Below are 24,414 nucleotides of genomic sequence, written 5' to 3'. Positions count from 1 at the left end.
ATTATACTCAGCACCCGGGGTATTGGTACATGAAGCACAGGTTGATTCCCATTTTATACTCTACAACTGGGCTGTTGGTACATGTGGGCTGAATTCCATATTATAGTCAGCAACTGGTGACTATACTGTACATGTGGTACAGTTACAGTTAACAGTATCTGAGCGTGTGAATCTGTTCAGTACATTAGGAGTGATGTTAGATCATGAGGTTAAAGAATGAAGTAAACCCGGGGCGCATGAGAACAGAAAAACACAGCAGAGGCACAGAGTTTGGAAAACACCACTTATCACAATATTTTGAGTAAACAAGAAAATTGGGCATCACATGTCTTCTGATGCTTCCTAAATTCCCTGAGAACTTCACACATTTAGCTCACACTACATCAAACACACACATTCTGAACCTTCAGCTCATTTTCAGCTTATTATGATGACTTAACAAGATCTGATACAGAAACAACTGCTGTCAGCTGTACAAAAACACACCTGATACACCTGCAGTATTTACCTGATCAGCAGGTGGCGCCCACTGCCTGGCAGTGATCCTCCTATACAGACTTTAAACCCAGTTTATACACAAATAACACAGCTTTCCGAAATTCCATACAAACATATATCTTGTGTTTCCACTCACTGGCCACTTTATTAGAAACACCTATAATATCATGTGCTTCTGCTTACTGGCCACTTTATTAGAAACACCTATAACACCTTGTGTTTCCGCTCACTGGCCACTTTATTAGAAACACCTTTAATACCTTGTGCTTCACTCACTGGCCATTTTATTAGAAACACCTATAATACCTTGTGTTTCCACTAACTGGCCACTTTATTAGAAACACCAATAATACCTTGTGTTTCCGCTCACTGGCCATTTTATTAGAAACACCTATAATACCTTGTGTTTCCACTAACTGGCCACTTTATTAGAAACACCTATAATATCATGTGCTTCTGCTTACTGGCCACTTTATTAGAAACACCTATAACACCTTGTGTTTCCGCTCACTGGCCACTTTATTAGAAACACCTTTAATACCTTGTGCTTCACTCACTGGCCATTTTATTAGAAACACCTATAATACCTTGTGTTTCCACTAACTGGCCACTTTATTAGAAACACCAATAATACCTTGTGTTTCCGCTCACTGGCCATTTTATTAGAAACACCTTTAATACCTTGTGTTTCCGCTCACTGGCCACTTTATTAGAAACACCTATAATACCTTGTGTTTCCGCTCACTGGCCACTTTATTAGAAACACCTATAATACCTTGTGTTTCCGCTCACTGGCCTCTTCAGGAGATTAATGTGGAGGAATAAAACTTTTTTACTGTTTACCACGTTATTCCATGTGCATTCCTTAATCGTTTTTATGTCTTTAATATTAATCTACAATGTAAAAAATAAATAAAATACATTAAATAAAGAAAACACTGAATGAAAAGCTCTGAAACAGTGTAAACACTTTCACTCTGAAGAACTGAAGTGAAGAAGGACCCCCAGCTCTGCCGGGACAGGTGGGTACGTGCCTGTTCTTCGAGAGAATGAAACAGAGGAATGCTGTTGAAATCAATAGCAAACAAAAGACCACTGTGAAATCACTGCATTACACAACAGCACTGACATGCACAGTGACTTACACCACCTACATTAACCCTTACAGCGCCAAACACTCCGCAGAAACAATCCAAAAACATTAAAAAATAGTAATCTATCTATCTAATCTATAAAGTGATCTATCAGACTATGAAGAAACACATAAGCAATCATGTAGTAACTTAAAAACAGTGTTAAACAAACCAAAATACTCATTTAGATGCTCTTATCTGGAGAGCTGTTTGTTAACTTGCAATTTCTGAGACTGGAAACTCTGATAAAATAATCCTATACAACAGAGAAAATTCTCGCTCTTCCTTTCCAGGGGTTGTCCTGATAAGTGCCAGTTTCATCATCATAAAATTTTGAATAGTCTTTTTGCGGTAACTAAACTTGAGAATACTTTCAAAGTTCTTGAAATGTTTCAGATTTAATGACCTTCATTAGTTGAGTAGTTTTTGCAATAATATGAATTAGAACATTAATCAATATAATAACTCAATAATATCCTCACAGTAATGCTCCTGCAAAATCGAATAGAAAGACTTTTCTGGACATTAGAGACAGTAACTCCAACAAATGCTTAATAAACTTTTTTAATACCCTTAATTTCAGAAGAAACATTAATGTTTCAATGTAGTGTACATGTCTTACGCATTACTGCAGTGCTTGTAAACATACCCATTGAATTATTGCCAGAATGTTTTATTATAATTATGTGTACATAAGTGTGAGGCCTTTTTTTAAGCTGTGTTTCCCTCGTATGCAGGTGCTGAAAGAATGATGAGCTGTGATTGTCAGAAGGCTGTGATTTCTGCAGATGGAAACGTGCTGATGTGATGTGTAAAGAATGTGGCCTTTGTTTGGATAGAGAGATCTTCATACACTTCCACTCTCAGAGACAGTGTTTTTATTAGCGTGAGTGTGCCTAACGAAGGTGGTAAATCACTGTTTTTCTTCTGCACTTTGTATAATTATGGTGAGCACAGAATAAACAAAACATTCAATCTTAAAAAGGATGATTTACAAAAGCAGAAGAAACCACTTCAGGTGATACAAACAGAAGGAGTGAAAATAGACTGTTAATGGGGTGTAAGATAGCAATGTGCTTTGCAATGCACCTTGCACAGGGTGTTAGATAGTTTACCTTTACTCTGCTTCTGTTAGCAGCAGTGATTCTTCCCACGCTGTTAACCAAACCAAGCGTAAAGCTGCACCACCCAGAAGCCCACGGCTACACTCAGCAACACTGAGGGTGGGGTTATGATGAGTATCTGCAGCAGGCATCATCTCACTGAGCTAATCATATGCACCCACGAATTAAAGGTCTATCTGCAGGCTTCCATGAAATAAAATAAAAAATATAATTGTATTATGATTTTAATTTAAGTGTTTAATTTATTTAAGACTGGTAGTATATGGTGATGACCAATGCATGAAAGATGCAATTCCACATGGTTGAGGTATGCTGTCTTCTTGTGAGAGGGTATTGTGCACGCATTAGACTTGTTAAACCAGTTTAACAATTATATTTTTGTATCTTTAAAATCTATCTTTATATTTATTTTTACCAAAAAAATCTTTACCTAAAAAACAGACAGACAGACAGGCAGATAGATAGATAGATAGATAGATAGATAGATAGATAGATAGATAGATAGATAGATAGATAGATAGATAGATAAAAAACATAAAATGAACTTCTGACTTTTTACTGCTTCACTGACTTTTGACTGTATACACTTTGATATATACTGATACCCATCAACAGAACAGCACCTGAGCTAGGGGTCCTTACCCAGCTGCTGTGCTGGCTGGTTATTATGGTGAGTTTAGCGCAGGCAGCTGGACGGGCAGGCCGGGGCTGTGATTGCGGAAGCGGTGAGAGAGTGCGGGGCTGTTCCAGCTGCAGGAGATCAGCGCTGATATTAATATCACCATATTCACCATTTTACACATTAATATACATTAATACTGATTAATACAGCTCCTCAACTCCCTCATCATGATCCTGCTGGAGATTAACAACCGCATCGTCGAGGAGACGCTCAGCCTGAAGCTGGAAAGCGCAGCCGGCGGGTGAGTCCCATATCCATACCACCTTAAAAAAACAAACCTTAAAACACCCTATTGCACACTCATATACTGACATATTACCTGTTTATCACAGTTATAACGCGCTATACTCGCTTATTTTAATGCAAATAACCCGATACTGTCTGTAGCTGCTCTTGTAGCGTACTAAGCTTTAGGTTTACATGCTTATCTACTGTAGTTAGCTTAGCTATGTTAGCTAAGCTAAACAAGCTAGCTGTCTATTTTCCTTTTTAAAACACCAGATTCAGCTCCAAAATGATTTATTTCATGATTAAAAACTAAAGTAAAATGCATAAATATCATCCAAAGCTAAGACTGAAGACATTTTATATCAAACTAAGCCGAATTTGGCTCTATCGTTTTCCGAATTCCTCAGTCCACCTTAAATAGCGCATCCGCTGCACACTCGAGCACAGAGGCGCCTGAAGGCAACTGCGGTAGTATTTAAGGTGGAGCGGAGAATTCCAGCTGAGCATCAACACTGTGGGGTGTGGCTGTGTGTCTGTCTGTACATGTGTGTGTCTGTCTATCTGCTGTCTCTCTGTCTGTCTGTCTGTCTGAACACAAAACATTATGTTAATATAATATATTAATCCGTAGTTTTAACATCTGTATGCTTTTAAGCACCCAAAACATCGATGTATAAAAATATATATTTTTGGAAACTTAAAAATGTTCCCTCTATTAATAATAATAAAAGTTGTCAATGTGTTAATTCTGTAATTAAAAGTTAAAATTAATTTATTAAATATTTATATCAGTTTATATCTGTTATATTTATCTGTTTGTTTAATTTCTTAAATAATTTCGTTATTAAATCTTTTGGACGTTTGTATAAATTTGCTGAATTGTTCCATGAGTTTGTCAAATAGTCAGTTCAATTTCAGTCTGTTCTGTTTTTAAGTAGTTCCATTAAAAAAATAAGTACTTCCGTCAATTTTTTTTGTCAGTTTGTTAAATAGTTCTGTCACAGTTTAAACAATTGCTCCGTTACTTTATTCAATTGCTCTGCAACAGTTTTTTCAATTGCTCCCCCATATATTGTTAAATTGTTATGCAACACTTTGTTTAATTGCTCCACAACAGTTCGTTTAATTGCTCTGTAACAGTTCGTTTAGCTACTCCATCACAGTTTGTTTAATTGTTTTGCAGCAGTTTGTTCAATTGCTTTGTCACAGTTTGTTCAATTGCTTTGTTACAGTTTGAGCAATTGCTCCATCTCAGATTGTTCAATTGCTCTGTCAATGTAAAATATAGTTCCCTCAGTGTAGAGGGGGGTTTCTTTAGTTAGTCCTGGGGATTGAGGAAATGTGAATGTATTTTACATATAAACTTTATGGGATCTTCAGGATTGGCAATACAGATTTATAAAATTAAAATCATTGCAGGAAGCTGAATTTAATTTTATTCTCTCTGGCTGTGTAAATCTGTATTTAGTCTATAATATATTGATGCATGGTGAGGCAGGTGTTGTGTACCTGGCTCCAGGTGAGAGTGCTGGGTGAATACCTGCTCCACACAGCTGTTCTCTCCTTATAAGGCCGGGCTTCACAGCTCTGCTCGACCTGATCCCGCCCCAAACATGCAGCAGCTCTCTGACTTCCGTCTTCCACCACAAATACAGAGTAAACCTCAACCCACACCTCTGAACCACGCTGCTGATTCACCACCACACTCAGTACTGGGGTGGAGAGTGTGGCCTGCAGACCTGCTGATACAGCTTTATGCTTCATTTAGCATTTTATAACTATAATTAGTGGATTATATTAGTATTAAATCAATTGAACACTAATTAACAATGAATAGCCTTTCTAAAAAAAAGAATATTAGCAAAGCAGAAGTTAATGGGGTTTGATTTGAAAGGGGAATTAAATTTTTTTGTACATTTCTGTATAAGATGTGGTTGAGATGGTTGAGATATAAGCAGTCATGCAAAGTGAGGGTTTGGTATGAAATTGTTCTCTGTAGGAAATTTCCTAGAGGAATCATGAAATATATACATTTTATTTCCTATTTTTCCTCATAATACGGTGTGTGCATTTTTCTCTCAGCATTTGTCACTGACTGACATTTCATAACTTGGAGCATTACATAAATTGGCAAATTCATATTTAACTAAAAACATCTGCTGTGGGTCTTCTTGGCATTTATTCTAAGGGTTTTTATACTTTTTACATTGATATCACATCTTTTGTAAATATTTAATTATACATTTTCATGGGACAACTCTAAATATATATGACATTGTCTTCCTCCACCATTCGTTTGCTTGAGGATGCCCCACAGGTGCTCAATTGGGTAAATACTTGCCAAGTTCATTACCTTTACCCTTAGCTTCTGCAAGCTAGTTGTCGTTTGGGGTCGTAATGTTGGAAAACTGCTCTCTGAGCCCGACCCGATGCCAGACCTGAACTTGCATATATAGCAAAGTTACAAATAAAACTGTCGCACATGACATGTAGCTGTTCTTAATAAACATTGTTCTTAAATAACAGGCCTATGCTTCTTCAGTGTTACAATGTTAATTGACATCGTTTTGAACGGATTTTGCTTGTTTAAACATCCCACAATTGTTTTTAAAAGCTCAGTTTTAACGCTTTACTTACAAAAAAACAAGCTCGAGCTTATAATGACCGGGTCGGGTTCGGGCCGGGACAGGCTAGATTTTTTTGGGCCCTATCTAAGCTCTACTCTCAGAGTTTTCAGACCGTTTATTAATAAAATCATTAATGAACGTTTTAATATTCTATGAGAGAATTTTGCAAGCTTTTCAGATGTCTAAATCCATTTTCTCCTCATTAAATCTCATCTCTCTATCTCTCGTTTTCAGAAACAAGCCTGAAGCAGTTGAAGTTACGTTTGCTGGTAAGTTGTGTGTGCCGTTTGTCTTTTTTCCCACCATGTTTTGTTAATTGATTATTAGGGGTGGGACAAAATATCTATCACTTTATATGTTATTAATACTTTATTGTTACATGACTCACTACTCCTTTTTTACACCATGTGGTGGCTTTAATTAAATGAATAGGGTATTCTTGTGATGGGAAATGATATTATCACAATAGTTTGATTCTGTGATACTCAATATATCACAATACAATTCTCTGATACTTCTCAGCATCTGTGTTACAGCATCAGAGAATAAAATACTCCTAAAAAATAAAATACCAGGAATTATGGGTTTATTAGGATTTATTAATATATAAATGTCAGTTTCACAGAATTAAACAAATAAGCTGTTTTGTGTATTGTGTTGTAGATTTCGATGGTGTGCTGTACCACATCTCCAATCCCAATGGTGACAAGACGAAGGTGATGATCAGCATATCCCTCAAGTTCTACAAGGAGCTGCAGGAGCACGGAGCTGATGAGGTATGCTGACCTGTGTCTGTCTGCTTATAACATGATAATAGAGTAGCATAATATCATAGTTACACATTACTGTTAAAACACAATGAGCTTTTAATTATGCTGATTATTTATGTTATTTAAATGGTGGAATTGGAATATGAAAATGTTTTAATATCCTAAAAAAATAAATGAAGTTAAATGAATCAAGGTGGACACAATGGTTTATTCTATTCAGACTTCTTTTAATTGAGTAGACATAATCTGCAACATTGCAAAGTGGTCAGACTCTTCATAAACAGGTCTGGTAAATCAGGAGATGTGTTTTGGACCTGTGGTTCTATTTCTCTTTCTTAGTGATCCCTTTGGCAGCATTTAGCCGCTGCTCCTGACTCCCAGTCACAGACTGGGTCAGATATTTAACATGTTGAATATTTGCTGGTCGTCTGAGACTGTTCGGAGATTAGTTGGCAACGGATCGGCGAGGGTCTTTCACTAGCAGAGCAGAGTTTGGCTTGTACAGTACTGTGGTTTTTAACTGGAAATGACTAAATTAGGGTGAAAGAAGGAAAGCAGACAAACAGAAACTCATGTCAGGAACTGCAGGGTGGTGAAGGATTGCAGCACAGGGTTTCTGGTTCAGTCTGCGGTCAGAAGGAAGGTCAGTGCTGGTTTAAACAGCAGCAGAGCTTCTGAATATATCTACACTGATGGGCGTGGTGTTCTGGAAATGAGGTGTGTTCAGGTACATTTCTGGAGTTTTGCTTGTTTATCTTGGTAACAGAAAACACAGGAGCTCCACTGACTGAATACAACCTAGACAGATGCCAACAGTCAGACGTTCATCGCTATCTCGGTAACACAGGCGCCGTGCCGAGCCGAGCGTACACCCCCACTTATTACACACACATGAACACACAGCAGCACAAACCCAACTTTTACATCAACAATAAACAGAATAGTAAATAAAATAACATTGCTGTTCCCGTAAATGAGCTGCTGGATCTCCTTCACAGCGTCAACCAGCAGCTCAGTTTCCTCTGCTGAGAAGAGTTTGTTGAACACGTCCAGGTAGCTGCACCGTTACAATAGCAATCCACCAAAGTCATCATTCTCTTTAAGCGTTTCAAATCACGTAAGGTGTACTTTTCCCGTCGTTACGATAGCAAAGATACACGCTGGCATGCCCTAAATAAAGCTGCTTGATTGTTGCCTAAAGATTGCTAAAATAGGCCTGTAGTATATGTGTTATTATTATATTAGTCTCAGCTGTAGTTACATAACTGGTGTGGTTTACGCTGCAGCCAATCAGATTTGTGCTCGACTCGGGCAGGTGATCTAGCTTGGCAACACTGGAGTAAATATTATTGATGTTATTGATGCAGTCACATTTTTTACACACTGCGTTTCCTGTCCGGCGGTGTCGTATGATCAGTGTGATCGGTCTAAGCGTAGGCTGTCGATGCTTTCTGTTTTTTTTATTTATAAAAGAGGAACTCGCCTCTGACTCGCCTCTGACACAGGAAGTCATGTAACTTTAGCATGAGCGCTCTGAGAGATAAATGTCACTTATGGGTTTATTAGTGACACAAAACTCCTAAAATAGATGGGCCTTAAATACACACTGTATGTACAAAGGTTTCTAGACAGCAGGCCAGTTACGATAGCTTCAGATATTTAACCAGTGTATAGTTTTATAACTAATTCAATATACTCTACCAGTCAAAAGTTTGGACACACCTCTTTTTATTCATTGTTTTTCTTTATTTCTTTATTTATGTATCCCTGCTTAAATATTTAAATAAAAATGATATAATAATATTCATGCTGTGTTTGGTTTCAGCTGCTGAAGAGGGTGTACGGAAACTTGCTAGTTCCAGCAGAAGATGGTAAGCTGATCCTCTTTTTCTCTATTTTTGCTTCAGTTTCTCACCTCACATTTTCACTCACCCAAAGCAGGCAGAGGTCATACTACTTTATTTCTTCCATATAAGCTTTTTTTTTGACAGCCGACCTAAACCTACTGTATATACATCTATACACGAGTAGGACAGTCTGGAAAGACGTATATGAAATGAGGGAATTGCTGGAAAGCTGTTGTGGTTAACTGCAGAGATTCATTTGGGTTTTTCAGCTAATGATTCTCATGTTTTTAAAGTTTATAATGCCATATTTTTGGTAATTATTAGATGAGATATGTTCACATTCATCTCCAATGAACGTCGCCTCGCTTTGCCAAACATTCACACAAAGCAATCCAGACTGTTCTCATACAGAGTTCCCCAATGGTGGAACAAACTACCTTCCACTACCAGATCAGGAGAATCTCTCACTATCTTTAATAAACTCCTGAAGACAGAGCTCTTCAAAGAGCACTTACTCTCCTAACACCTCTAACTAACTACCTTCTACTACCAGATCAGGAGAATCTCTCACTATCTTTAATAAACTCCTGAAGACTGAGCTCTTCAAAGAGCTCTTACTCTCCTAACACCTCTAACTAACTACCTTCTACTACCAGATCAGGAGAATCTCTCACTATCTTTAATAAACTCCTGAAGACAGAGCTCTTCAAAGAGCACTTACTCTCCTAACACCTCTAACACACTAACTACTTCTAACCTCATTTCCTTCTTCCCCTCCTTCACTCCTCTATCCCTTTATTTCCCTTCGACCTCCTTTAAGCCCTATCTAAAAATGGTTTATCTTAATTCCTATTACTTTGTACTTGACTATTGTAAGTCGCTTTGGACAAAAGCGTCTGCCAAATGTAATGTAATGTAATGTAAAAGATATGTTCCTAACCTTTAAAAAACACTTTTATTGTGGTGTTTTCTGCCTTTGCAGCTCCTCTCAGGTTCAACTGTGCTATAGGCGAGGATATGTAGATCAGTCAATCAATAATACCACCCCCCTCTGCTCACTTAGAACCGCCTGCATCTTAATGCTATCAGAGGCACACTGCTTAGCCCAATCATCTCTCCCGTTTGCCCCGCCCCTAAACCCATACATCACCCAGTGCCCCTCCCAAACTTTCCTTCCCCCCTCCTTTTTTTTTTTTTTTTACCCCTTTTTAAAATTCAAGCTGAGGGTGGAGTCAGCAATAATCGAGGGGATGGGACAAAGGATCAGTTTTGTGATACATCGTATGGTTTTATTTTGCAATACATTAACAGAATGTGTTTTTATAAAAAAAAAAATATATATATATTTTTTATTAAAACATGTTTGCTCTAAACTCCTCCCTAAGACTCGCCCCAAAGTTAATCTTGTTTACTCCACATGGTGGCGCTATAATCTAATAAATAGGCTTATTAAACCTGCGGTGAAGAATGTTGGTCGTTAAACTGTTTGAAATAGAAACACCAATAAATCCATAATTGCTGGTATTTGATTATTTAGGAGTATTTTATCTCAGTAAAACAGATGCTGTGAAGTATCGTAGTGAACTGCCTTGTGATATTTTGAGAATCACTGTATAATTATGGGCAACATATATATTCTTTAGGGATGAATGATGATATTAGAATTATATAGTATGGCCAATATTTCAAACCAATACTTGCTGATGTATTTATTGTATGCTGGAAAACAACCAAATGGGCCGACACTAAATGTGCTACTTTAAAGTCCATTGATTTTAAGATCGTTTTAATGTATGTTGATTGGTTAACAGTGTTATACCAGGGTTTGTAGTCTCTCTCTATGAGTTATAAATGTTCTGATTACTGAAGCAGAGCTGAGCTGAATGTGTGTGTGTGTGTGTGTGGGTGTGTTGTAGGCTATAACGTCTCGCTGCTGTTCGATCTGGACAATCTGCCGGCTAATAAAGAGGAAGCGGTGCACCAGGCCGGCATGCTGAAGAGGAACTGCTTCGCCTCTGTATTTGAGAAATACTTCAAGTTTCAGGAGGAAGGCCGCGAGGGCGAGCAGCGGGCCGTCGTCCATTACAGAGACGACGAGTCCATGTAAGTAGTGGTAGTAGTAGTAATAATTATAATAATTTACCAATTTATTAAGCACTTTTAAAGTATCACGTAGTGTTGTACAAGGAAACACAGTTAGAAATTAAAGTTTTAAATAGAAAACTTAATTGCTTACATGTAAACTTTTCCCATTATCTGATTATCCAAATATCTATAAATGTTCTGCAGTAATCAGATTATGGGTTCTATCTTACAGCCATGCTCATTGCTATCTTGCACCCCGCCAGCAGTCTATTTTCATGCCTTCCCTCTGCATCATTTTAAATAGCAATGGTGCTTCTGACTATATATCTACACACCTGCTAGTTACACACACATGAACATACATCAGTGTACAAACACAACTTTACATCAACAGTGAACAGAATGAACGAGTGTCAGTTTCCTCTGCTGAGAGGCGTCCAGGTAGCTGCACCGTTAAAATAGCAATTCGCCCAAGTCAGAGCTCACCTGGCTCTTAAAGGGAATGATGAGCAAGTGACACTATGATTGCTTTATTATTTCACGTTACGACCAAAATTAACCACACCCATGATTAAGAGAAATAGTACATACATTTTACGCATTTCGAGGCACACAAGGTGTACTTTTCCTGTCGTTATGATAGCAAAAACACACTAACATGCTTTAATCAAGCTGCACAGTGCTAATAGCATGTATCCATTTACATAAAACAGCATCGTACTTGTTCGCGAACCTAATTATGAGTCGCTCGCCGCGCTTCTAACAACAAACGTAGGTTTTAAAACCAGGAACGTCCATTCGCAGCGGGTTTCGAAGAATACTAGGTTCTGTAGCGCAAACCGTGTTCACCGCTGCTGTGCAGCGCCCTCTGTTGGTGACATATTATAGTTATTATAAGCCAGAACAGAACTGTTTCAAGATTGGGCCCTAGGTAGTTCAGATAAGCACTCTTACTGGTTCTAATTAATCATTTTTTGATTGTTCATGAAATTTGAAGAATATATTTTTCTGTGTGTGCGTTTTCAGGTACCTGGAGGCGAAGAAGGACCGTGTGACGGTGGTGTTCAGCACGGTCTTTAAGGACGATGATGATGTTGTCATTGGAAAAGTGTTCATGCAGGTTCGTCTCTGTGGAGATTATCAGCACAAAAAACACACACAAACACACTCTCACTCACCGTCAGTCACTGTCACACAGGTTTGAGAGGTTCGTAAGTTTCAGTTCCAGTTCAGCAGAGCTCCAGAGAATTTCTCCTTCATGCTGCTGCTTGTTGCTTCTGGCAGACGGACACTTCCTGCACACCTTCAGAAATGACTTAAAAACCAGCAGCCATGAGTTAAAACCAGCATTTCCCCCCTTCTTAATCCATGAACACTGAGTCACTGTTTTCACCTCAGCAGCCACGAAAGTGTGTTTTTATGTATTTTTTTAATCTAATGTACTTTTTTTCCCTACATAGTAAATTAATAAGGAAGTGATCTAGAAATCATGTAGTAACTTAAAAGTGTTAAAAACAAACCAAAATACTCTGTAAAGTATTTAAATACTCTTATCTGGGGAGCTGTTTGTTAACTTGTGGTTTCTGAGGCTGGGAACTCCTGATTAGCTATTGCTCTTCCTTTCCTGGAGTGGTCCTGATGAGTGCCAGTTTTATCATCATATCATTTTTGATGGTTTTTGCAGATTTTGAAATTCTTCTTTTCGGTTTGACTGACCTTCATTTCTTCTTAAAGTATTTTTTTCTTTGCTTAGTTGAGTAGTTCTTGCTTCTCATAATATGGATAAGATTAGAGTGTATTATGTATACCAACTCTACCTCTTCACAATTATACATTTTTTGGCTGCAAAATACCCTTTGGCAAACAGTTGGGAAAAGTAAACCTGCTGATTTAGTGAAAACGTATTGAAAAGCTGGGTGAACCCAATCGTTTGATGTCACATATTTTGATTAATCTGGTTTGGCATGTCCTGTTATGATTACTGAAGTTCTTTCAGCTGAATGAAGGAATGTGTTAATGATGACAGAGCATGACAGACTGGGAGTGTGACTCTTAAAGATTGTACACCTTTTGAGCTGAATAATTAGATAATTACCTTGCGTTGTATTCCTGAGCTTTTTTGACCTTCACTTTAATTATACCTTGTCTCTCTCTCTCTCTCTCTTTCTCTCTTACTCTCTCTCTCTCTCTCTCTCTCTCTCTCTCTCTCTCTCTCTCTGCAGGAGTTTAAGGAGGGTAGGCGTGCCAGTCATACGGCTCCTCAGGTTCTGTTCAGTCACAGAGAGCCTCCTCTGGAGCTGAAGGACACGGACGCTGCCGTCGGAGACAACATCGGATACATCACCTTCGGTACCTGCTCTCGCCATAAATACACTGTTCTCATATGAAGTCATATGTAATGGTTTGAAAAGGTGTCATCTGATCACCCCCTTATAATACATACTGCTACAAAACCTTGTGACATTAAAACTAATCGTACAAAGAAACGTCAAAAAAATCACTTTAAACAGCTTTATTTCAACACAGATATGAATCATGCTTGTAATGATGAGTGAATATGCCCTCACTTATCACACAACATTGCTAAAACTAATACAGGCTGTGTACAGTACACACCTTCTGCAGTTATGGCGTTTAAAAAAGCTTTATGCAGTGTATTTACCTTTTTAAATGTGAGATTTAAGATCCTACTGTTGCTCCACTGACTGTAATAAACAGAATAGCTGCTCTGTCACTGCGGTTCTGGGAAACTCTGGGTAAATTGAACGGGAGATCACTCACCAAAACTGTGAAATGATGCAGAATCAAGTCATATTAGTGTAAAATCTTTTTATAATATTACTCTACTGCTTCAGTTTATATGCTGCTTCTGGAGATAATGTGATCTAAATATTACAACCTTCCTAAAGGGACAGAGCCAGAAGGTAACATAGACATGGAGGCACCCATTTCACCATCCACCAACTTACACTGATTGCGTGCCAGTGTTTCAGGGAGCCTCCATGTCTGTTATCTTTTGGCTCTCTCCCTTTAGTTAGGCTGTTTTATTCAAAAGGGTTGTAATGGACAATAGCACCATCTATAGCAGCATCTATTAACTGTTTACCACAGTTATTTAACATTAATTACCAAAAGCTAAACTAAACAAGAAAGTTGTCAGTCTACATTTTAATATTCTGTGTCTGGGACCCGGACATCTTCAGGAAGGTTATTCCAGGCCTGGGGAGCTTTATAAGTAAAAGCACTCCTCCTGTGTAAAAATCCTCTGAATTAGAGCTTAAATTTGGTCCAAAAAATCCAGCCCAACCCAAGCCTGCCCCAACCCGCCCCATAACCTGTCATTATGAGCCTGAACCCGATTTAAACCCAACATTTTTTTTAGTAAGTAGAGTGTTAAAACTGCGCTTTTTAAAACAATTTCAGGCTGTTTGAATGAGCAAAATCTGTTCAGAATGACGTTAATTAAGATTACAATACTGAAAAAGCACAGACCTATTAAAAACGTTTATTAAGAAAAGATCTTTAAAAGATTAAAACACAAACAATGCGAACAATGACCCAAAGCTTAAACATCGGTAAATTAGGCTAAAAGAATGATGTCTGAATTAGGGGTGGGCAATATTATATCGTATACAGTATATCGTGACACAGAAATATCATGATATTAAAAATCCATATTGTGATAATAGGGCTGTTCTGTCTTAAAAGTAGTCTATTATTTACTGTGAAGCTTTAGGTGTATTTATTGTATAATTGTTTTAGTTTATATCAGTTTATATGCATGCACTAAATATTTTGCAATATTATTTGCTGCATTATATTATTTTATGAAATACCCTGAAATATCGTGATATTATTTTAGAGCCATATCGCCCACCCCTAGTCTGAATGACTTTCCTCTAATCTAATCTAATTTAACATAGTTAAGAAAAATACAATTTTTAAATATTTTAATATTTAGCATATAAAAAATAAGGCTAAGCACTGCACAATCATTAAACCGAAATAGAACAAGAATGACATTTTCGTCTACTTTTAAATACTTTCTGAACAAACAATTATTTGTATTTTAAGCATAATTTTCTTAAGCCCGACTCAACCCGACCCGAGGAAAGTGGTGGGAAATCCCAGTTTGGTTGGGCATGGGGCAGTGAATCTAAACGCTACTCTTAAAATTACATATTCTACCTACCAGTACATTCCTGGCAGAGAGACCACCTCCTCCCACAGGAAGTTTATCTATCCCTCATCTTTTATCTGCAGACCAGACTGTTATTGTTTAAAACAAAAGCTTATCACTGACCAATCAGAAGGGAGCACACCATCAGCAGGTATCTCATGACCTCTTGACACAGCCTGGCCCATTTAACCACACCCCTCAGTCCTAATTTATATGCAAACTAGTGAAAACGCCCCCTGTTTCATGTGCTGCTCTGTATAGACACACCCGTGTGTGTTCAGATCCTGAATATCTCTGAAGATCTCTGATCATCCAGCTCCTCCTCCTGCTGTATAAACACTGTAGAGACAGTGGCCACGCCCTCCAACCGCCAATACACATCTGCTGCTCTTTATCACCTGGCCGGTGTTGATTTAGTGGGCTCTGTGCGGAAGAGCTCGGTGTTTATTATTACTGTAAATATCAGCACAGGTTACCCAACCTCCCAGAGACCATTTCAGTTTCTGAATCAGTTTCTCTGATTTTGCTATTTATAGGTTTATGTTTGAGTAAAATGAACATTGTTGTTTTATTCTATTCTATAAACTACAGACAACATTTCTACCAAATTCCACTCAAATATATTCTCATTTAGAGCATTTATTTACAGAAAATGAGAAATGTCTGAAATAACAAAAAAGATGCAGAGCTTTCAGACCTCAAATAATACAAAGACAACAAGTTCATATTCATAAAGTTTTAAAAGTTCAGAAATAATCAATATTTGGTGGAATAACCCTGGTTGTTTTTTTTTTCATGCATCTTGGCATCATGTTCTCCTCCACCAGTCTTACACACTGCTTTTGGATAACTTTATGCTGCTTTACTCCTGGTGTAAAAATTCAAGCAGTTCAGTTTGGTGGTTTGATGGTTTGTGATCATCCATCTTCCTCTTGATTATATTCCAGAGGTTTTTAATTTGGTAAAATACAGAATGTGTATGTTTTAACTGTGTACTTGTTTTGACGAGTATAACCCACACAGTACACACACAGATCACGGGTTATTTGCTTTGCAGATTATAATTTTCTGTTTATTTTTCTGTGGCTGGATTTTAATCAGCTGTCTGTCAATTTACTTAGCTGTTGTACATATTTGTATTACATGTGCATGTTGCGTTTCAGTAGCTTTTTCCCTGCATGGAGTCTCTTAATGCTATCTTATAATAATACTGATCTGATCTTTGTTTAGATAAGATGTGCTGCTGATTAATCCTGAAGTAAAATCACATTTATTTTTAGTTTATAGACATTCTGGACTAAATTATTTAGTTAAGAAGTTTCTGTTTTATAGTATGATTTATAGTGTGTAACATTTATACAGTCCCAGCTTCTTTAACACACTGCAGTCAACACACTTAGTGTTTAATAGTGTCTTGTAATTCAGTTTGACTGACCTACGGTACCAGTCAAAGTTTTTATTCATTATTTTGAAGTGTTTTGCTTTGTACATTAATACTATACTATACTGCGGCCCGTTTCCTTTTTTGGAGCGGCCCGCGAGGTATTTTAGAAATAGAATGAAAGTTGGCCCGCTGTTAAGCAGGTTTTTATAATGTGAGATTCAAAGTTTAAACGCTAAGTGTCAGAAACGGGCCAAAGAGTCTAAAAGTGGAGAGGGTGAGCATTTCTAGAGCAGAAAATCAGGCCAAAGTGTCTAAAAGTGGAGAGGGTGCGCATTTCCAGCACAGAAAAACGGGGCAAAAGAGTCTAAAAGCGGAGAGAGTGCGCATTTCTAGCGCAGAAAAACGGGGCAAAAGAGTCTAAAAGCGGAGAGGGTGTGCATTTCCAGCTCAGAAAAACGGGCCAAAGAGTCTAAAAGCGGAGAGAGTGCGCATTTCTAGCACAGAAAAACGGGGCAAAAGAGTCTAAAAGCGGAGAGAGTGCGCATTTCTAGCACAGAAAAACGGGGCAAAAGAGTCTAAAAGCGGAGAGAGTGCGCATTTCTAGCGCAGAAAAACGTGGCAAAAGAGTCTAAAAGCGGAGAGAGTGCGCAGTTTTAGAGCAGAAAATCGGTCCAAAGAGTCTAAAAGCGGAGAGAGTGCGCATTTCCAGCTCAGAAAAACGGGCCAAAGAGTCTAAAAGCGGAGAGAGTGCGCATTTCTAGCACAGAAAAACGGGGCAAAAGAGTCTAAAAGCGGAGAGAGTGCGCATTTCTAGCACAGAAAAACGGGGCAAAAGAGTCTAAAAGCGGAGAGAGTGCGCATTTCTAGCGCAGAAAAACGTGGCAAAAGAGTCTAAAAGCGGAGAGAGTGCGCAGTTTTAGAGCAGAAAATCGGTCCAAAGAGTCTAAAAGCGGAGAGAGTGCGCATTTCTAGCACAGAAAAACGGGGCAAAAGAGTCTAAAAGCGGAGAGAGTGCGCATTTCTAGCGCAGAAAAACGTGGCAAAAGAGTCTAAAAGCGGAGAGAGTGCGCATTTCTAGCACAGAAAAACGGGGCAAAAGAGTCTAAAAGCGGAGAGAGTGCGCATTTCTAGCGCAGAAAAACGTGGCAAAAGAGTCTAAAAGCGGAGAGAGTGCGCAGTTTTAGAGCAGAAAATCGGTCCAAAGAGTCTAAAAGTGGAGAGGGTGCGCATTTCCAGCGCAGAAAAACGGGCCTAAGAGTCTAAAAGTCGCCGTAATTAAGGACTTTAAAATAAGGAGACATCATGAAATTAAACATTGAAAAATCTTAGTTTACACAACACTGTCAAAGATAAAGGAATAAAATTATGTGTAAATGAAATAATCAGGAAAAAAATATTATTTGAAGTGGTATATTTCATTATTTGTTTTATTATACAGTCTGTGGCCCGTGACAAATATATTTCTCTTTCTGGCCCCCAACAAAAATAATTTGGATTGGTCATCAATCAACTATGAAGAAAAACATGCAAAAAAAAAAACCAAAAACCCAGAATCATTAAAAAGGTTCGATGAAACTGGCACTCATAAGGACCGCCCCAGGAAAGATCCGAGAGTTTCCTCTGTTGTACAGGATAAGTTAATCAGAGTTACCAGCCTCAGAAACCACAAGTTAACACAACAAACTCTCCAGATAAGAGCATCTAAAAGCTTCTTCTCAGAGTATTTTTGGTTTGTTTAACACTTTTAAGTTACTAAATGATTCCTTATGTGTGTCTTCATAGTCTGTAAATGAATACTGAAGTCATCCAATGTTAGGAAAAAAAATAAAAACATTGAATTTTGATTTTCTAATGTAAATCTCTTGTCTCCTGTAGTTCTGTTTCCCCGTCATACGAACGCCAACGCCAGAGACAACACCATCAACCTCATCCACACCTTCAGGGACTACCTGCACTACCACATAAAGTGTTCGAAGGTGAGCTCAGCCCACGCTCAGCCTCTGATCTCACCGTCCGTCAGCACACAGCCGGCTCTGACCACTTCCTCAGCCCACTCTCAGCAAATATGTGGGTTTAGAGAGGAAGATTACAGCTCTGTTAATGCATAATCTCAGCTGTGTTTTTCCAGGGTGGTACAGTGCAGTCTTGAGAGCCCTTTGTTTTATTTGTAGACTGGGGAAAAAGTACAAAAAACTTATAAGTAGAACTGTTGGCAGCATCTATTATAGAAAAAAGGGTTAATGAATAATTATTTACAAACAAAAGCACTCTATAATGCTTTATAATGCTGTATAATTGTTCTTATAATACACACTCATTCTAACCGACTGTAATACACTACAGGAAGTGTAGGGGGCGCTCTATAATGTTCATATGATCCACTCAGTCATTCTGACAAACTGTAATACACTACAGGAAGCGTAGGGGGCGCTCTATAATGCTCTATAATGTTCATATGATCCACTCACTCATTCTGACAGATTGTAATACACTACAGGAAGTGTAGGGGGCGCTCTATAATGCTCTATAATGTTCATATGATCCACACACTCATTCTGACAGACTGTAATACACTACAGGAAGTGTAGGGGGCGCTCTATAATGCTCTATAATGTTCATATGATCCACTCACTCATTCTGACAGACTGTAATACACTACAGGAAGTGTAGGGGGCGCTCTATAATGCTCTATAATGTTCATATGATCCACACACTCATTCTGACAGACTGTAATACACTACAGGAAGTGTAGGGGGCGCTCTATAATGCTCTATAATGTTCATATGATCCACTCACTCATTCTGACAAACTGTAATACACTACAGGAAGAGTAGGGGGCGCTCTATAATACTCTATAAAGTTCATATGACCTACACGCTCATTCTGACAGACTGTAATACACTACAGGAAGAGTAGGGGGCGCTCTATAATGCTATATAATGTTCATATGATCCACTCATTCATTCTGACAGACTGTAATACATTACAGGAAGCATACGTGGTGCTATAATGGTTCATGAATGTATAATCTAATGTGTGTAAACATGTTCAGTGTATTGTAGTTTTTATTGTAGTATATTGACTGTTTCCTGCTGTTTTAGGCTTACATCCACACCCGCATGAGAGCCAAAACCTCTGACTTCCTGAAGGTTCTGAACCGAGCTCGACCCGACGCCGAAAAGAAGGAGATGAAGACGATCTCGTGAGTATCCTCTATTATATTCATGCATCTTGGCATCATGTTCTCCTCCACCAGTCTTACACACTGCTTTTGGATAACTTTATGCTGCTTTACTCCTGGTGTAAAAATTCAAGCAGTTCAGTTTGGTGGTTTGATGGCTTGTGATCATCCATCTTCCTCTTGATTATATTCTATGTATAAATATATATATGTGTGTTTTCAATTTGGTAAAATCAAAGAAACAATTCTTTTATTTTTCTCCACAGCTGTGTGTATATATAGAATTTTAGTTGAGGGGAAAAATCGATTAACAATGGGCAACATATTGTGATAATATTGTAAATCCCATCCCTAATCATCACTGTTTTATTTGTAATACTCCTGTATTATTATTATTATTATTATTATTATTATTATTAGTAGTAGTAGTAGTAGTAGTAGTAATATTAGTATTAGTGGCATGAAATTGTCCTAAAATGACAATAATATAGTTTATCACAATTCTTTCTATAGAGTTTATTGTCCAGACAAGCAAAATTAGTGATCATGACATGAGTTGACTTTATCACAGTTGATTTAGATTTTAACTCATAGGGAAGAGTGGAGCAGCGGGTTGAGCATACCTGTGGGTTCTCTGAGGTTCTTTCTTGTTCTTTTGACATGATAATTCAGTGTGGTTATGATTAATTAGATAACACGTTCATACAAAGCTGGTGTCACAATAATAATCAGCCGTATTTATAGAGGATAAAAGATTAACCCGTGTGTTGCTTCCTACAGTCTGACCTGCCAGAATGAAGATCAGGCCTGCAGATTAAAACTCTGCCTTTTTCTGTTTACCCACAATCCCCCGCTGTGAGCTTTAGAACTCAGCCAAGCAGCACGGCCAAAAACAACACACACACAAACACACACACACTCACACAAAAACACACACACACTGCGAGGTTTATCAAAATATTTTATATAGCGCAATATAAACGGTAATAAACAACAAACTATAGCTTTCAAATTTTTTTACATCAATACAGGAACACATGCTGAAATATTTAGTCTTAAACAAACCAGAATATCCAAGTTATCCAAAAGCAGTGTGTAAGACTGGTGGAGGAGAACATGATGCCGAGATGCATGAAAAAAAACTGTGATTAAAAACCAGAGTTATTCCACTAAATATTGTTATTTTTATGAACTCTTAACACTATGAACAATATGAACTTCATGTTTTCTTTGCATTATTTGAGGTCTGAAAGCTCTGCATCTTTTTTTCTGTTATTTCAGCCATTTCTCATTTTCTGTAAATAAATGCTCTAAATGACGACAATATTTTTATTTGAAATTTGGGAGAAATGTATGAGAGTCTGATTCATATAATAGAAAGATATTTTGCTGTTGCTTTGACATCACAAGGTCTTTTAAGTGTCCCTCAATGCAACAGAGAAATGGGATTGTGCTTCATTTTTGGCTTATAATAATAATTTTTTTTTTTTTAGTAATATAAAAGAAAAGTTTAGTCGAGATAGCCAAATATGGAATGATTGTAAAATAAAGGATAGGTTAAAACCCTAAAAAGGATTTTATAGGGGGGAAAAAGGTTCAAAACCTCTGATAAAGAGGCGTGTGCGTACACTTTAGCCCTGTCTACGTTTATAAATGTGCGTAGTCGGGAATGTACGATAAGTTTTACGTGTTTCTGCAGCTTCAGAGAGGCTGATGAGGAAGCAGCTCAGCTATTTTCTGTTTTTTTTAGGCAGGAATTCCTGAGAACAGCAGTGTTTCCATGGTTTTAGGTTTTTATGTGTGTTAAAGTTTACCCAGTAAAATAACCCATTACACACACACACACACACACACACACACACACACACACACACACACACACACACACAGCCCTGTGTACGGTGGGAGGGGGTCGAAGTCATTCCGGAAACCTTTAAAGTCGTACATATTTGTAGTTGGATTTGTGCTTATTTGAGGAAGTCTAGATATGGAAATATGAAATTCCACAGTGCTTGTTAAACTTAAATAGACTAAACTTTTTTTATGTAGATTTAACCTTTTTAAATTGTCTGTTAGCAGACGATGTGATTTCTTAGACAGCTGTGTATTATGTGTATTAAAATAGGGTTTTTAGTAACATAAACTACTAAAGTTTAATACTGTCGAATTCAGAATGTGGATTTATTTGTATTTACACTGATATATGGATTAAATCTCAGATTTTAATCATAATTCAAGCACAGAATATTGTTGTGATTTAATGCAATTCATTTTTTATGTGATTGACACCACTAATCTTAAAATGAATGAAAGCTAATGTAAATTTATATAGAAAATATTTGGTTCAATACTAACAGTGTCAATCGATTTAAAAAATGTAATCAGATTAATCACAAACAAAATCTTCTGGGATTAACTGTGATTAATCTCACTTGTTTCTTTTTTTTGTAGAGGATATTTAAACATAAATGCTAAAACAACAAAAAATGAGCAAGAGGGAACTTAACTTGCTGCTGCAGCACCTAGTAAATTACGCTCCCACACTATAATTTCTAGAAAGCAAACTTCTCCAAAAAAAAATAAAGCTGTGCATTGTGTGGGGCGGGGCAGTTACAGCTGAAATTGGGGTCAAATATTGTGTTGTCATTAGTTTGCATTTAAAAAAATAATAATGTGTTACTGATTCCAGATTAATTGCACATTGCATCAGTAAGAGCAGAGTTTGAAGGTTCAATTAGCAGGGTAAGAGCACAGTTCTGCTCTAAATATTACAATGCACACTATAACATTATGGGAGACATACCAGAGTTCAAAAGAGGACAAATTGTTGGTGCACGTCTTGCTGGAGCGTCTGTGACCAAGACAGCAAGTCTTTGCGATGCATTAAGAGCCACGGTATCCAGGGTAATGTCAGCATACCACCAAGAAGGACCAACCACATCCAACAGGATTAACTGTGGACGCTGTAAGAGGAAGCTGTCTGAAAGGGATGTTCGGGTGCTAACCCGGATTGTATCCAAAAAACATAAAACCACGGCTGATCAAATCACGCAGAATTCAATGTGCACCTCAACCAGGTGTTTCAGTTTCATTCTCCAACACCTGTATGTGCATTGCTTGTCTAAAAAATGTGTATAATTATGAGTAAAAATATATATATAAAAAGTAACCCGGGTGATGTTAAGTTCTAAACTGCATGTAGCTGCAAAATGTCTGTGTTTTTTAGCTGATAATTTCTTGTTGTGACTTTTATCTGAATTATTTTCTGTTTCCAGGGGCAAGACCTTTTCTCGCTAGTGCAACTCAGTGACCAAACACTCCTACAGGACCATGTTGAGACCAGCCAGCACAGCCCGAGTGCTCAGCGGATTACAACACGCTCCCTAATGTTGGGTTGTGCTCCAGCGTCTCCATTCAAACGTCCACAAACCCACCAGTGGACACAACTAATTCCTTCATGTATTTAGGATTTAAATCAGAATCTGGGACTTAGAAAATGAATAATTTTGATACGCTTAAGCCTCTCATTGATTTGGACATTTTGGTACGTTGTCCTCGCCTTTCTGTGTGTCGTCTGATGAACGTCTGATGCAGTATTCCTCCACGTCTCTCACCGTCTCTTCGTCATGCCTGATCAGTTATCTGTATTTGACATCATAAAACATCATGAATAAACCAGTCTTATAAAAAAGTGAAGTTATTTTTTTATTATCTACACACTGAAACCAGAACAGTGTTTTTGGGCTTTTGTTGGAGTAAATATCGCTACTGTCTACTGAATTCTGGAGCTTTGCTGTGAAGATTTGATTGATTAATTGATTAATTGATGGATTAGAGCATTGGAAGTTCCTCTTTTTAAATATTAGTGCCCTCAAAATTCTATCAATGAAGTGTGGAGCTACTTTTAAGTTTGTTAATGGTGTAAAAATAGTGATTTCTTGGCCTGAGTAACTCTATGTGCATATCTTTAGTATTGTGGGCTGTTGGGAAAATCAGCTTAAAGTGCTGTATTTGGGAATTTTGGGGGTGAACTTAGGTGGGCTATTCGACAAAAGTTCACACCAGATTTCCCCTTATTATTTGCACTATAAGGAGCTTTAAATCCTTTATTTTTCCCCCCAAAAAAATCATACTATGAATTATATCAGTCAGGTATTAAGGAGCAGTAAAGCAGTAAAGCCGAATTACAGAGTTATACAGAAGTTTTAGTGAAGTTTCTCCAGCTCTAAGGCTGGAGCAGTATTAGCGTTAGCCGCTAACTGCAGCGCTAGCTCTTTCGCTGTTCTGAGGTGAGTATATCAGACTGTAGTCTGCTTGTTTACCATGTTAAAACAAGCTAACTAATTTCAACCCTGACACTCAGGGTTCCTCAGTGTAGCGCTGTCTGGTGGTGTTTACTAGCACTATTCGCTGCTAACCGCAGCTAGCGCTGCTGCTAACTGAGCTGTTGAAAAATATTGCAAATCTAAGCTTACTGTAAATAAACGGAAGAGCTTTTTCTCACCCAATCAAACAGTTTTCAGGAGAGAAATCTGTGTAGATTAACATCCAGCGCTCGATTGTCTTGTTTACTTCGTCTGATTTTTTATTTTTTTTAATATATAAAGAATTACTGTTTTGTTTACTTAGGCTCTTATTATCCGGTGCGCCTTGTATCTGAATGCATTCACCAGAA

At 37.8% G+C, this 24,414-nt stretch overlaps 1 protein-coding gene and 1 long non-coding RNA gene across 2 annotated transcripts in view; one reads left to right on the top strand and one right to left on the bottom strand.

The window, feature by feature from the left end:
* The first annotated feature begins 3,427 nt into the window (after nucleotides 1-3,427).
* LOC103022001 (actin-related protein 2/3 complex subunit 2) lies at nucleotides 3,428-23,262 on the top strand. Its single transcript, XM_022663917.2, has 10 exons — nucleotides 3,428-3,678; nucleotides 6,527-6,561; nucleotides 6,956-7,068; nucleotides 8,888-8,933; nucleotides 10,826-11,012; nucleotides 12,021-12,114; nucleotides 13,217-13,343; nucleotides 18,434-18,534; nucleotides 19,660-19,760; nucleotides 23,015-23,262. Exons 1-10 carry the CDS (start codon nucleotides 3,605-3,607, stop codon nucleotides 23,034-23,036), a joined length of 900 nt encoding a protein of 299 aa, XP_022519638.1. The 5' UTR covers nucleotides 3,428-3,604; the 3' UTR covers nucleotides 23,037-23,262.
* The window catches only part of LOC125804967 (uncharacterized), a 193,138-nt gene continuing 176,537 nt past the window's right edge, over nucleotides 7,814-24,414 (bottom strand). Inside the window, exon 2 of the long non-coding RNA XR_007441184.1 lies at nucleotides 7,814-7,860. This is a non-coding gene — a long non-coding RNA (uncharacterized LOC125804967). The remainder of the gene's footprint in view (nucleotides 7,861-24,414) is intronic.

Source organism: Astyanax mexicanus, chromosome 11 (assembly GCF_023375975.1).
Source record: "Astyanax mexicanus isolate ESR-SI-001 chromosome 11, AstMex3_surface, whole genome shotgun sequence".
Lineage (NCBI taxonomy): Eukaryota > Metazoa > Chordata > Actinopteri > Characiformes > Acestrorhamphidae > Astyanax > Astyanax mexicanus.
The sequence above is the reverse complement of the archived record's forward strand: the minus strand, read 5'-3'. Positions and strand labels throughout refer to the sequence as shown.

Coding starts and splice junctions, on each gene's coding strand:
- LOC103022001 (XM_022663917.2), top strand. CDS start 3,605: ATGATCCTGCTGGAGATTAACAACCGCATCGTCGAGGAGACGCTCAGC. Junction 6,562..6,955: donor AGTTGAAGTTACGTTTGCTG/GTAAGTTGTGTG, acceptor ATTGTGTTGTAG/ATTTCGATGGTGTGCTGTAC. Junction 18,535..19,659: donor ACCACATAAAGTGTTCGAAG/GTGAGCTCAGCC, acceptor CTGCTGTTTTAG/GCTTACATCCACACCCGCAT.